At 41.1% G+C, this 13,880-nt stretch overlaps 1 protein-coding gene across 1 annotated transcript in view; it reads left to right on the top strand.

The window, feature by feature from the left end:
- Positions 1-13,880, top strand: part of csmd2 (CUB and Sushi multiple domains 2) — a 289,324-nt gene that overhangs the window by 208,041 nt on the left and 67,403 nt on the right. The window contains exons 26-27 of the mRNA XM_066717247.1: positions 9,835-10,037; positions 12,636-12,827. Of these exons, the coding sequence (XP_066573344.1) occupies positions 9,835-10,037; positions 12,636-12,827 (395 nt within the window). The remainder of the gene's footprint in view (positions 1-9,834; positions 10,038-12,635; positions 12,828-13,880) is intronic.

Raw genomic sequence — 13,880 nt, 5'->3', positions numbered from 1 at the left:
GCTACGTCAAAAAGCCTTGCATTGTTGACAGGACAATGCTAACACAGGTGTAAACATAATTTGCTTTCTCCTTCCTCCATTCAGGATATCTTTCAGCAGTCTTGGAAAGCAAAATCGAAGAACACGGCGACCTAAACTTAAATTGTGTTTTATATCCCCTTGTTGTAACAGTGAGTCCTAGGGTCTTTCTGCGGATTTGAGCAAGAGTGTGTGTAATTGGTGCCAGGAAGTCAAGAGTCAGCACAGCAGTTTATGAAAATGAATGTGTCACTACAGCAGAATTTATCTCTGTGCTATGAACAACAGAGAGTGGAGGTTGCTTTTATTCCATGGGGATTGTGTAGCCTAAGCTGCTTTCCTTTAACATGCTACATTTTGTAAGAGATGTACAGTAGCCTAAAGCACCCCATTTAATAAAAATATATAGAATTTTGTCTTCTACTTGTAAGTGAAGGACAGAGTGGTAGTAATTATAAAGTTGTCATTGCTAGGCATAGAAAGCAAGGGATTTTAAAGTTTGCCCAGATTTCTTGATGTGCAGCTGTATGTCCGAGCCTTGTGACACGAGGGAAGGAATTCTGTGGTCCGTCATTGTTCATATTAAAGTTCCCAGGAAGGCTATGAGGCTTTGAAAGATGAGGAACAAGCAAACAAAAACTGTCCCAGCAGCGCAGAGTCTATTCTGTAGGCCAGTATTTGTAGCAATGACAGTGGTGAATACTTGGATTGGATAAAACACATATTGGTGTATGAAACCAATTAAACCAATGGATGTTTCATTAAAACAGATATAGCGAGTTGTGATCAGTTGTCATCAGTTGAGGGAAGTTGCGTGTGTATATATACAGCTCTGGAAAAAATTAAGATTAAAATTAAAATTAAGACTTAACATTGATTCCTGGAGTGGTCTCTTAATTTTTTTCCAGATGTATATAGAGTACTGTGCACAAGTTTTAGACAGGTGTGACAAAATGCTGTAAAGTAAGAATGTTTTCAAAAATAGACATGTTAATAGATTATATTTATCCATTAAATAAATGCAAAGTGAGTGAACAGAAGAAAAATCTAAATCAAATCCATATTTGGTGTGACCACCCTTTGCCTTCAAAACAGCATCAATTCTTCTAGGTACACTTGCACAAACTCAGGGATTTTGTAGGCATATAGTCAGGTGTATGATGAAACAATTATACCAAACAGGTGCTAATGATCATCAATTCAATATGTAGGTTGAAACACAATCATTAACTGAAACAGAAACAGCTGTGTAGGAGGAATAAAACTAACAAGGTGAGGTTGCTGAAGACAGTTTACCGTCAAAAGTCATACACCATGGCAAGACTGAGCACAGCAACAAGACACAAGGTAGTTCTACTGCATCAGCAAGGTCTCTCCCAGGCAGACATTTCAAGGCAGACAGGGGTTTCCAGATGTGCTATCCAAGCTCTTTTGAAGAAGCACAAAGAAATGGGCAACGTTGAGGACCGTAGATGCAGTGGTCGGCCAAGGATACTCACTGCAGCAGATGAAGACACATCATGCCTACTTCCCTTCGCAATCGGAAGATGTCCGGCAGTGTCATCAGCTCAGAATTGGAAGAAAACAGTGGGACCCTGGTACACCCATCTACTGTCCGGAGAAGTCTGGTCAGAAGTGGCCTTCATGTAAGACTTGTGGCCATGAAGAGAGAGAAGCAACTGAGGCTGCCTAAATCCACAGAAGAACTGTGGTTAGTTCTCCAAGATGTTTGGGTCAACCTACCTGCCGAGTTCCTTCAAAAACTGTGTGCAAGTGCACCTAGAGGAATTGATGCTGTTTTGAAGGCAAAGGGTGGTCACACCAAAAATGGATTTGATGTAGATTTTTCTTCTGTTCACTCACTTTGCATTTAGTTAATTGATAAAGATAATCTATTAACATGTCTATTTTTGAAAGCATTATTTTACAGCATTTTTTTACACCTGCCTAAAACTTTTGCACAGTACTGTAGAGACCACTCCAAGTTCAGAAATCAATGTTAAGTGGTCTCTTTATATTTTCCAGAGCTGTATATATATATATATATATATATTTTACATCAATCTCATAGCCTAAAGAGAACAGGTGAATTTAACTCTTATTCTTAACCACCCCCCCAAACAAAAATGAATTGGCCTTCATCAAATTTGTAATTCAAAAAGTGTCAGTCCCTCAACACTCATTGTCCTCCCTAGACAGGTGTGTCTGATTTGCAAAAAAATGCTCCTAATTGTTGATATTGTGGGCTCGGAGAAAGATGGCGGAGAGTATTGCTCTCTCACGCAGCCTGCTACTCTGTTAGCGGACACCGAAAGCCGAGGTTTCAAATAAATTGCTCCAAGGATTTTTAATTAAGTTGCGGTGGTGAGATGAGGAGGGAAAAGGGGGGGTCTATGTGGTGTGCAAAGGAATGGGACAGGAGGACGGGACGGGATGGTGGGGGAGGGTATCAAATTAACAACTGCAGTCCCATTACTTATGTAAAATAATTGCTTGGAGAAAGCATGTTTGCTTCTGTATAATCCTGGATTCCAAGCACAGCCCCGCATTGCATTGAAATCCCATTTATTTGCTGCCTGATTAGGCACTAAAGAGAACCGCTAGGTACGTCTGAAATGTAGAGAGGGACCCACAAAGCTGGGGGGCTTCCAGGGGGCTGTATTCCTCCTCTGCAGTTCCATTCCTCCATTCTCTAGTGAATCTCTGTAATTATTTCCTATGGGGACATGCGAGTCTGTGATAGAGGTGGCAGAGAGGAAAGGGGAGGGGGGTTGCAGGGGAATGCCTGGCAGATCGAGGTTAATTAAAACTGTGTTTTTTTCTTTTTCCTGCATATATAAGACAGTGTGAGGTATGCATATATATTCCTTTGATCCCTTCTCGCCCAATAAATTATTAAAGATAATTTGCAATGCATTAGAACTGTCTTTATTTATTTATTTATTTATTTATTTATTTATTATTTTAGTTATGTGCAAAGACACTTATAATACACCTGAAGCTGGCTGAGTGAAATGGAGCACAGGGAGCTAAGTTGCATGTGCGTTGCCAGTTCAAATCCACGCTGCCTGGCTTTCATCTCCATGTCAGCAGTGGAATTGAGACCCTATATCTCTGAAACAATTCTGTTCCTTGCTAGGTATTAATTATCCCCGAACAACCATAGAATGACTAAAGCCTTTTCTGTGTTCTGGATTAACACCCCTCTTTTCTCTCTGAATCATAGAACGTAGGTAAGTAAAAGCAAGATGAATTATTTATTTATTATTATTATTATCCGTTTATCATCTTTTTTTAAATGTCTGGAAAATAACACACGACATTGTCCTCTTGATCCCTTTGAAGAATATTACAGCTGCACTTTGTAGACTTGTTTAAGCTGTTTTGCACCAGATACCAAACATGCTTCTGTAATGGACTGACTGATGGAGTGAATTTAGCAAAATTGAGAGAACTTTTCCACTGCTTTTAGTTTTAATACTGTTTTAATAGTCCGGTACAGTCGATTGGGTGTGTGCTTGGATGTAGAAAAGTGGATAGATGTACACAAAATATCAGACAAACAAGACATATTTAGTTAATTTAAAACCACTGAGGTGAGGTCACTGATGTGAAATACTCAGTCAGACCCCAGCCACTGCTGCCATGGTAACATTTGAATGGTAATGTTGCACTTATAAAGTGTTATTCCCTTTTATTGTTCACCAATTTATTATGGTTTCTCTGTACTTTTCCACATCTTCCCTTGTCTGCACTGTGGGGTACTACACTATGTATGTGTCTGATACAACCTTTATTCAAGGTAGTCTCTATTCAACTGCAGTTTAAACATACCCTCAAAAAACAATGCAAGAAAAACAAACAGTTGTGAGTTTACACATGGGTGTAAATTAATTAGAAATCATTCAAGATGTGATTAGACTGTCAGTATTGAAATAAATACACCTGCAAATACACAAAGCCAGTCACACACAGACACACACAACTACAGACATCCCCCAATCCTGTCCTTCCCCGGCCCCGGAGAGCACTTTGTGATGAAAACTGACTTTAGAAATTGATGAGTCTCATGGATACCCATGTATAGATTTGCTGAGAAGTGATTGTAAATGTGCTGAATCAGCCAAGGGAGCTCTTTATAAAAAGCAATCTTAAAACAAAGTGTATTAAGATGACTATCAATAATAGAGTCAGCGTTCTGCATGGGAGGCCAGCATTGTAGTAGATAGAGCAAGGAGAGAGGTTTTATATATGTACAGTATGTATGCATGTATGAATGTATGTATATATGTTATCATCATCAGCAACAACACCATCTCTGTCTATGTTGATTAGCTCCTGGATGTCTTTGGTTATTGTTGTGAAGTTTGGTTCAGATTCTTTTCATAATTCTGATGTATTCTTCCTGCTGTGTTTTAACCCCATTGCAGTTATTGTTTTATTTTTATATAGATATATATATATATATGATTTTTAAAATGTATTTATACATTAATGATTTCAAGCATTTCATCATTATCTTTAGGTACATGAACACTGCTTTGTGTACATATGTATCAAATTATGCCAGACAGAAACTATAAAACCATGACAAAAGTATTATTTTCTGAATTCCCTCTTGCACAGAGAGATATTCACTATAACATCCCAAGTGTTGAGGTATCTCCTGAGTAGTTCCTGTATATTTGCAGTACAGCCACCCTTAGCAGAAAAAGCAAAACCCCCCCCGTAATTCCAACTGATTGCTGTGCATTCGCGGGTGCTGTAGGGCATCGTTTATAAAGTGGTTAATGTGGATGGTGGGTGCTGAGCCAGGGTTCCCGATCTTACATGCTGACTGATAGTGCTGAGAAGGTCACTGAGGGGGAATGGGGGAGTGGAACTGCCGATAAGGATTGTAAAAAAACCTCCACCTCTACGACTTTTTGATGTGTTTTCTATTATTTTTAAAGATAAAGGAGATAAGATGGGTAGATAGATAGATGGATGGCTAGATAGATAGATGGATATAGATCTATTCCTGTGTCTAGTGTCCAGGTAATAATGTAATATCTATTCATGTTACATTTGTTGTCACTTATTTGGGTGTTACCTTTGCTGCTGGTGGTGTGTTTAGAGCTGTTTATTGTCCTAAGCGGCTAAACTAGCACTCCAGTCAGTGTTCCACTTATTGACATCAATGTGAAAGCAGAGCAGTGCAATCTTTTTAGTTTTGCCCTGTTATAAATCTCTATTTTAAAAACCTTGTGCAACAGCAGCAGCAGCACAGAAACAGTCTTTTGAGGCAACATCATTCCCAGACACCTGATGGCACTCATCCCATTGCATTTAGCAGGATAAACACCTGCACAGTCAGGTACACTCTTTACGCTAGCCTGGACATTTCTAAGCAGCACCCATCACGGCTTTTTTTTTTTTATCCTGGCGTGATTCTCTTTCCGACTTAACTGCCTCCGATTCACGTCTCTCCAGCGTGCAGTTCATTCGCTGACATCAGGGCTTGCCTTATGGTTTGCTTCCATAGCTGCATTCAGTCTGCTTACAGTGGCAAACATCTTGCTCACTACATTAATAATCGCCTTCATATGTGATGCACACAAATTGCTGACTGTAACATGACCAAGGACTGTGCTGTGTTGCCAGCTGTTAGCCTTTCTTTGCAAATATTTGTAAGGTTGCTTTTATTCATTTATTTTTATTTGCCCCTATATGTCCTGCATTTTTCCATAGCTTTCAGCACAGCTTTTTTTTTTTTATCTATTTCCTCTGGTAATATTACAGATTTTCAACAAAGTTGGTCAATAACAACTAAAGTTCCTGTGACTAAAACACTACACTGTAATGCACAGTACAATTACGAATCAGCTATAATAGCATCGCATTTGGATGTCCTTCCCCACCCCAAGAGAAAGGAGAAAGTATTGGAGACCCATACTGGCCAGAAATCTTTGTAGCCTGTTTACTCTTAAATTAAATTACTGATGGCTAACCCCCTAATGTTCCTTCAGTAGAAGACTGGGGCATGGACTTACATGCAGGAGGTGCTGAAATCGCGAGTTGTCACAGCAGTAGTACTACTCCATCACTTTTCCTTTTCCTCTTGTTCCTCAATTTTTTTTTTTTAAGGATCATTTTTGTATTACAATGTTCCGCCATGTAAACCCTCTCTCAGCTGCAGCCGAAGCGGAATTTGAATGGAATTTGATGTGTGCATTTCCAGTTGGCTGGTATCTACCGAATGAACAGGAACCAATCACCCTTTACGGAGCTTATTCTCAGATCCTCTCGCCTTCTTCATTTTAAATGCAAATCCCCCCCCTCCCCATTGCGACGGGACTTGAGGCTGTTTAAAGGAATGTGTGCAGAGAAAAAACAAGAGGATTAGAGTGCCGGAGCTGCCCGGAGATCTGCCGCTGAATGGACTTACACCGGCAGGTCAGCCAGCCTCCTTGCTGCAAAAACTGCAGCTCTGTCACCACGCTGAGAGACACAGGTTTATTAGCAGGCTGGCAGAGGCCACTAAGGTATGGCTGCAGTTGCCCGGGTTGTCTCCTGCTCACCTCTCAATCATTTCTCGACCCCCTTTCAATTCTGGACACATGCATAAAAAATATGAAAAGGAAGTCCGGCCATTTAGCCCTGACATTGAGATAATAGTGATGTGGGCACACAGCCAGCACACAGTGAAGTAGGCCCAAACAAATCCATATCTTTTGACCTTGTGCATAATGAAATCCCCCTGCCCTCCACCCCATTCAGATGGACATGCAAATGTTAGTATTGTTAGTGTGTTCGTTTACCACAGGCATGGATGCAGAGTGCTGCACTTCATTTGTGTGGACAACAGCTCCTCACTCACTCACTCACTCAAAGTGTGGCTTTTTAGGATTGTGTGTGGATTGTGGTGCCCACTGTTTCCTGTTGGTGCTTCAAACACAGTGTAATACCACACTCTTGTGTTAATGGGAAGGTGGATTGGTCATTACTGCCTGCAGCAGAGCATCAATAATAGACCGCTAGGCTTACAAATTAATTTTAACTGGTGGGAAACGTTGTATGAGAGCCTGTTGCGTCAACTGAATGGGTCTGCAATTTGTATTCCAAAGAAATAAAAAAGAACCTCCCTGTCGTGTCAGACCGACTGCATCAGTCTGCAGGTGAGGCGTTGCGCTCATTACACTTCTGTCCTCCGGGACGCTATGTTTAGGAAGGAAAACTCCACTTGGCAGCAAAGTTTTATTTTTTTGGAAGCTTTGTCTGAAAACTAACCTTGACCCACTCCGCTACATGCACGCTGTCTTTGTGCTTTTTTAGCAGAGAAGAAACTTCCTCGCAGGTGGTGTTGAAGTGAAAGGATACCTCGGCAATAGGCACTGCTCTGCATCACACCCACTGTGCAAAATCTCCCAGGGCTAATTGAACTCCTGTTCTCAATAGAGCTCTGTGTTTATGTTCAATCTAGAGAAGCACTTGAAGGAAGTAGTGTTTGATACCACTCAACAATAATTAGTGAATTTTCATAACTAAGGAAGTTTGTTTTCTAAAAGGACAGGCATTAGGAGCATAGGTTATTCAGATCTGGAAGCTCTAATGTTTGTTTTTTGCAGGGATGTGTAAGAATATTATACACAAATCACAGCCAACTCAGTGACACAAGATGAATGCTTAGCTGGCTAGGAGCATGTGTAAAGATATTTTATAGGAAAGGGACTGTTTGTGCGACCCAAGTCAATGGTTGGCAGCGTTTACTCTGAGCAACAGCACGGCAGCTTAATAGTCTATAGCATGTCCCAAGTATCCATTATGGCCTTACATTAGACCCTGTTGTGTTTGTTTATTTATCTCCAAAAAACATAAATTAAGCATGAGAGATTGCTCAGCAGTGAGGGAAAGATAGCAGTATTTACTGTGTGCAATAACGAGCAGAGGTGATAATTACAGGGCTGGTTTACTAGAAGCCCAGTTCCAGAAAGGCGCTTGGACGTTTCAGCTCTAGGTCCGACCTATTCCCGCCCTCCATTAGTGACCCAGCCAGCAGTAAACATGTCTGGCACTCCATTAGAGGGAATCTGCAGCGCGCCATGCCATTTTTAATCGTTTTGTCGGCAGAGTGCTTCTGCAAGTGATGCCAGAGTTTCGAGGTTCACTGACACCGTGCTGCTACTGTACTTGCCCCTGCTCTGCAAGTTTTGGAAATATTTCTGCACAGTTCTGATTTATAGCACTGTCTCGGCTCTGTGGAGGGCGAGGGCGCCTAGGTCTCATGGTTGTTCCTATCAGCTGCACAATTCCAGCCAAAACTCCACTTTTCATCTGGGTAAAATACAGCTTCAGTCAAGCTGGGTTCACTCTTCTGTGATAAATTCTTCATCTTCATATATATATATATATATATATATATATGAAGACTGTTTTCTTTCAAAAAATTTTTCATCCTTGCATTTTAATCCTTTGAAGACGAAGCTTGATTTAAAAAGGATGTTTGTATTGTTGATTTGTGAATCCAAGCAAATGTGTATGTCTTCAGCACCAGCCCCCAGTGGGGAAAAGATCTCTTCACCTGTGGTAGAAGAAAATCCTGTCATCACATATGAATGAGCTGAATGAAAATGAACACGTCTTTCTCCATTATTGCAGCTTTTTATAAATAAATTACAAAAGTAATGTTCCTGTAATGAAATTTAATGGAGCCTTTGATTACAAGCTATTATTGCAGTATTGATCTTTTTTTTTTTTCTTCTGTTATATTCAAAGTAGATTTTTTTATTTTTTTATTTGTATTTCTCTCTTATTACAAGAATATAAATGTTTGCTTTGCCTGTTGTTTTGCCAGCCTTCCTATTAGATTGATGTCTTCAAATGCTTCTCTGGATTTACAGCTGCTTCGTGAAACACTGCAGGGAAATGCAATGAAACAGGAAATTGATGCAGACAGGTTTAATGATCATTCATGGATTTTTGAGCAGGGGATCAGAAAAAAAGATCCTATCTAGTGATTGACTCGCGTGTTATCTTCAATATTTTCATGCATACAGACAGGAAAGGAAGATGCATGGATCAGATCAAGGGTGTGTGACGCATACACATTGGTTTTAAAATTAGCAAGCTTCCAGTGATGTCACCGAGAAGAAAGTTTTTCAGTCTTAGAAGCCCAATCAACCGGACAGATTGCTGAATTAGTGGAGCAACAGGGATTGGGTGATATTTATGTGGTGTGTTCTGTTTTTTCTTTGCTTTGGTCTTCCTTTTGTTTTCTTTTTCCTTTTAGAATTATCAAAGGAACTAAATTAATATTGTAGTAGCAGTGTGCTGTTTCCTGAAATCTGAAAGAGCAGTAATTACACGAGTTGCAATCACAAACAAATGAAAGAACTGTTAAATCAGTCAATAAGCTGTAAAAAAAAAACCTAAAATATCATTAGAATCCTCTCCCATGTGTATGAGGTAGTGATTTTTCTAGAGATAATCTGTATTCAACAGAAAAACAAATAAAACAAATCATTTGTGCACAGTCTGTTCCAGCTGTTGCCTGAACCTCTCCTGCCAATCAAATACAAGAGCACCTAAACAGATAAACTGGTTTAGAAGTGGACAATCATGTGTTATAATCATGTGTTATGCAAGTGTTATAACCCTTACTTCATACCTCTCTGGACCTACACTAAATTCCAACCTCGGGAAATCTAATATTGAAGTTGGGAGTTTAGGAAAGGAAGACATTTCGTAAACAACCCTTCTTATTCCCATCCCCTCATATGTGTCTCCTCATCTCTGTCTCTCTCCCTCCTGCTTCTTCTGGACACACCCCCTTTGCAGGCTGCACTTCCTGGTCTTCCACACGGAGGAGGTCCACGATGTTCTGCGGATCTGGGATGGACCTCAGGAGGGGGGGATCCTGCTGAGGGAGCTGAGTGGCTCCTCACTGCCCCCCGACATCCATAGCACCTTCAACTCTGTCAGCCTGCAGTTCAACACGGACTTCTTCACCAGCAAACAGGGCTTCGCACTGCAGTTCTCAGGTACGAATCCTTCTTTGGAGACCTGCTGGAGTGGAGAGTGGATCAAAACTGATGGGAGCCAGTTGCATGAATCACCTTCAGTGTTGAATAATGTAAGCATTACATACAGGCCCCCTGAACGAGTGTATTGCATTGAGCTCAATATGTTGTGGACAAGCTAAAAGTAGAGCTTGACCTATGGAACCGACCTGTTATCCCCCTGGTGTCCTTGTTGCCTCTTACCGTAGTAGATGTTTGGTATTTAGTGAAACAGCTGTATTCAAGTTGGCTTCCTTGCTTATGTTTGTTATGTGTATTCAAGTAGACCATAGTGGATTGTAGAAATATATGTTTTAATTGAATTATTTTTGTGTAGCAAATGAGAAGCTGAAAAAGGAATTTGGCATTATTTCCTTAACAAGTCATTACTGTCTTATCATTGATTCCCTGTCCATTGCATTTTTTACTGAATTACCTTGAATTCGCTGTGTGAATCTGGATACAATTTTATTCGCATACAATCCACCTACTCAGTTACTCAGAGCCCAAAGCAACAAATCCAATGGGGTGAGAAACTTGGAGTGGAGGCTCCCATCACCAATACACAATTATTTCCTCAGTCAACTCTGTGACTGATAAGCATCAATCTAACCCTGTTAATATTCAGCAAAAGTCGGACCTCCGGATCTAACTTCCATTAAATATGTACCTCTTAGCCAGTTGCAAGGCACGGCATAGTCTTGTTTCACAGCTGCACAATACTCTGAATAAACAGGATGATTGTGCCAGGCTATTGTTGCCACTTCAGTTATTTGCTTGGTTCAAGTTAATGTTTTTCTTTAGTCTTGCAGTGAAGCTAAAAGCTAGTCTTGTCATTACCTGATATTGTTCCATTTGATTTCCATTAGTAATGCATATTATATATATATATATATATATGGTTAACTGGGTACATAGACATGAAAAGTGACGCAGTGAATCTTGCAGACCACAGTTGGCAGCACGATCCGTGAACATCACTACATGCTGGGCAATCTCCCCAGACTCACCCCTCCCTGCCGCCTTCTCACCCTGCAGTGCCTGGCTGCAGTGTGAGTGGGGGAGGAGAGAGCTCCGGGGGGGGACGGGGACTGAAGGGGTTTGGGAGGGGCTTGGGAGGTTGGGCTGCACCAGATTTGTATTCAGGACGACTCTGCAGCTGACTGCCCTGCTCCAACCCTTGGGAGGGGGACCCAGCTGGATCCGCAGCTGTTCAGCCCTGAAGAGACCGATCCAGAAGAGTGAGGATTTTCTCTCGGTTCCGAGAGTTCGAAACAGCGCAGCCAGAGAGCAGGAGGGATTCCACATTGTGGGCCGGGCTAGAGCCGACTGGAATGGCGGCAAAAAAAAGAGTGCCTTAATCTTTTAGGTTGTCGCAGCTACAAGTTTCAGTTTCTGTTGAGTCTTCAAAAGCCAGTCGTCTAGGCTCAGCTGAGGCATATTCAGTGCTGTTACAGAGAGAGCAGTGACAGCAGTGCTGGGCGAGCACATTAAAACACACACAGCTTATTTTGTTTCGTGCAGCGAGTGTTTTGATATAAACCGCTGTACGAATGGTTCGTAATCAAGTGCAGGGAAGAATCAATGCCATACTAATTATCAGACAGCGTGTCAGATGAACAATATACCATGAACATCTGTTTATTCTATTACATGGAGGTCTCCAGGCTCCTAGCATATAGAAACGAGCTTTACATTCCATACTTCAAATAGGAATTGATACATTAATATTCCTCAGCTATAAGACACAGCTTGTCTTCTCTTCCCATTAGACCACCTAGCGGCCTTTAATGAGAACCTTGCTGAATGTCTGACCTCCTTTATGTTGTGTTTCATTCCTCTGAAATATGAACATAAATTGCTATCCATCTGGGCGGGGGGGGGGGGGTTATTCTCCACTCTGTGTTTCATTTTAGACTCTTTGATTTTCGTTGATGTGAAAGTGAGTTCAGTATCTTTGTGAGCCTCATTATTTCAGTAACTAATGAAGACTATTGCAGCAGGGGGCAGGGGGCAGGGGGGCAGAATTTAACTTGCCAATTGTGTACATATGGTTTTGAACATCAGGCTCATTTGAATTCCATGCCAGCCAAGTGTCCAAGTGCCCACTGTTTTAATTTATGGATGTTGTTCCCTTTAACTTGTGGTTTTCCTCTACGCATCATCGAAATCCCATCGTGATTCCAAAATGTGTTCTGGCCAAAAATGAGGATGGTCGGATTGGACAACTTGTGATATAATCTGCCCAATCCAACTGGTCAAATTATATATAATTATATCATATATAAGTTGATCCTAATATATCAAAGAATGTGGAGAATGTATATGTGGATCTTTGGTGCCGCAATGGAATGACGATTTTCCTTTGGGCTGCAGCCCTGGTAAAGTAGTCATTCAAGATCAGTTAGATAAGATCTGAGTCCTTATTAAATGTATTACTCAAACAAACTTTTAATTATTTTCAATTTAAATCAAACAATCAGTCAAGTTTATTGATCTTATCATCTAAAAAACAGAATGTTTCACTCTGTTGTGGATAAAATGATAGATTGTAACTTAGTGGTATCATGTCCCTGCTAGTATCCACAGCTACCTCCTGCAATGACCCCGGGACGCCAGCCAATGGGACAAGGAGCGGAGACAGTCGGGAGCCCGGAGACCACGTGATGTTCCAGTGTGATCCCGGCTATGTCCTGCAGGGGGCGACCAAGATCACCTGCACTGAAATTGAGAGCCGCTTCTTCTGGCAGCCAGATCCTCCGACCTGCACAGGTGAGGGGGTAGAGTCCGGCACCACCACTGTGACGGGCTGGTGAACTCGAAGAACACGCATTGTCTGATCTTTCCCTGTTTGTGTATTTAATAAATGTCATGTCACTGTCATGTTTCCTTCGTACGACATTCGAGCATGCTTGCTTGGCCTATTGATTGATCAACACTAACCAGGTGCAACCTTTCAATACATTTTAAATTAATGTCTGACCATCTAGAGTCTCTCATTGATCACGTACAATGACAGCAGTCGCCTCTCTGAAACAAAGGCAGACACACTTCTTTCTGTTTTTTTCTTTTTTGTTTCGTCTTTTCCCACCTCATCCTGTATATATAGTAACCTAATGATTAACATCCAAAGTGCAAATAATGAAGTGGGTTCAAATCACATTTGGATGGCAGATAAAGTGGTTAAACATCACCAGTGAAAGTTCAGATTGATTTCATCTGCAGACTCTCGATGGATAAGCATTCTGTTGTTCACTCATAACAGGGTCTATCATATCTGCTTCACATCTTTAAAGCCCACTGTTTCTCTGCTTGTCTGGCCCCAGGACAGTAAAAGAGAAAATAGTGAGCACTTATTCCACCCACACAATCTCTGGGAGTGAGCTGTGAAATCCACACGCACACAGAAGACATCCTGGCCCTGCAATGATCCTCGCTGCCTGCCCTGTCAGCCTTATTGATAAACACGGGATGACAGTGATCAAACCCAGAGGAGAAATTGATATGTTGAGGGGATAAAGCACGGAAGGAAAACAGGATGAAAAGAAAAGGGAGATTGTAAATAATAATCATCATCATAGTAAAAAAGTATTAAGGGTGAATTTATTTTATATTTTTGTCAGGAAATCAGTTAGGTTGAAATCTGGGACGTGGCCATGAGACAGTGGCCATTATTCATTCAATGGTTCTCTCACCAAATTCCCAGCACATGATGGTGGCTTTCTACTTACTGTGTGGAACAGAGTAACATAGCTTTTTTAATGGATTAGTAATCTCTCTTGGTGTATGAATAAATTAAATCCTTCCATCAATTGTTTTTAGCTT

Source organism: Amia ocellicauda, chromosome 11, assembly GCF_036373705.1.
Source record: "Amia ocellicauda isolate fAmiCal2 chromosome 11, fAmiCal2.hap1, whole genome shotgun sequence".
NCBI lineage: Eukaryota > Metazoa > Chordata > Actinopteri > Amiiformes > Amiidae > Amia > Amia ocellicauda.
This window is presented reverse-complemented; position numbering and strand designations above follow the sequence as displayed.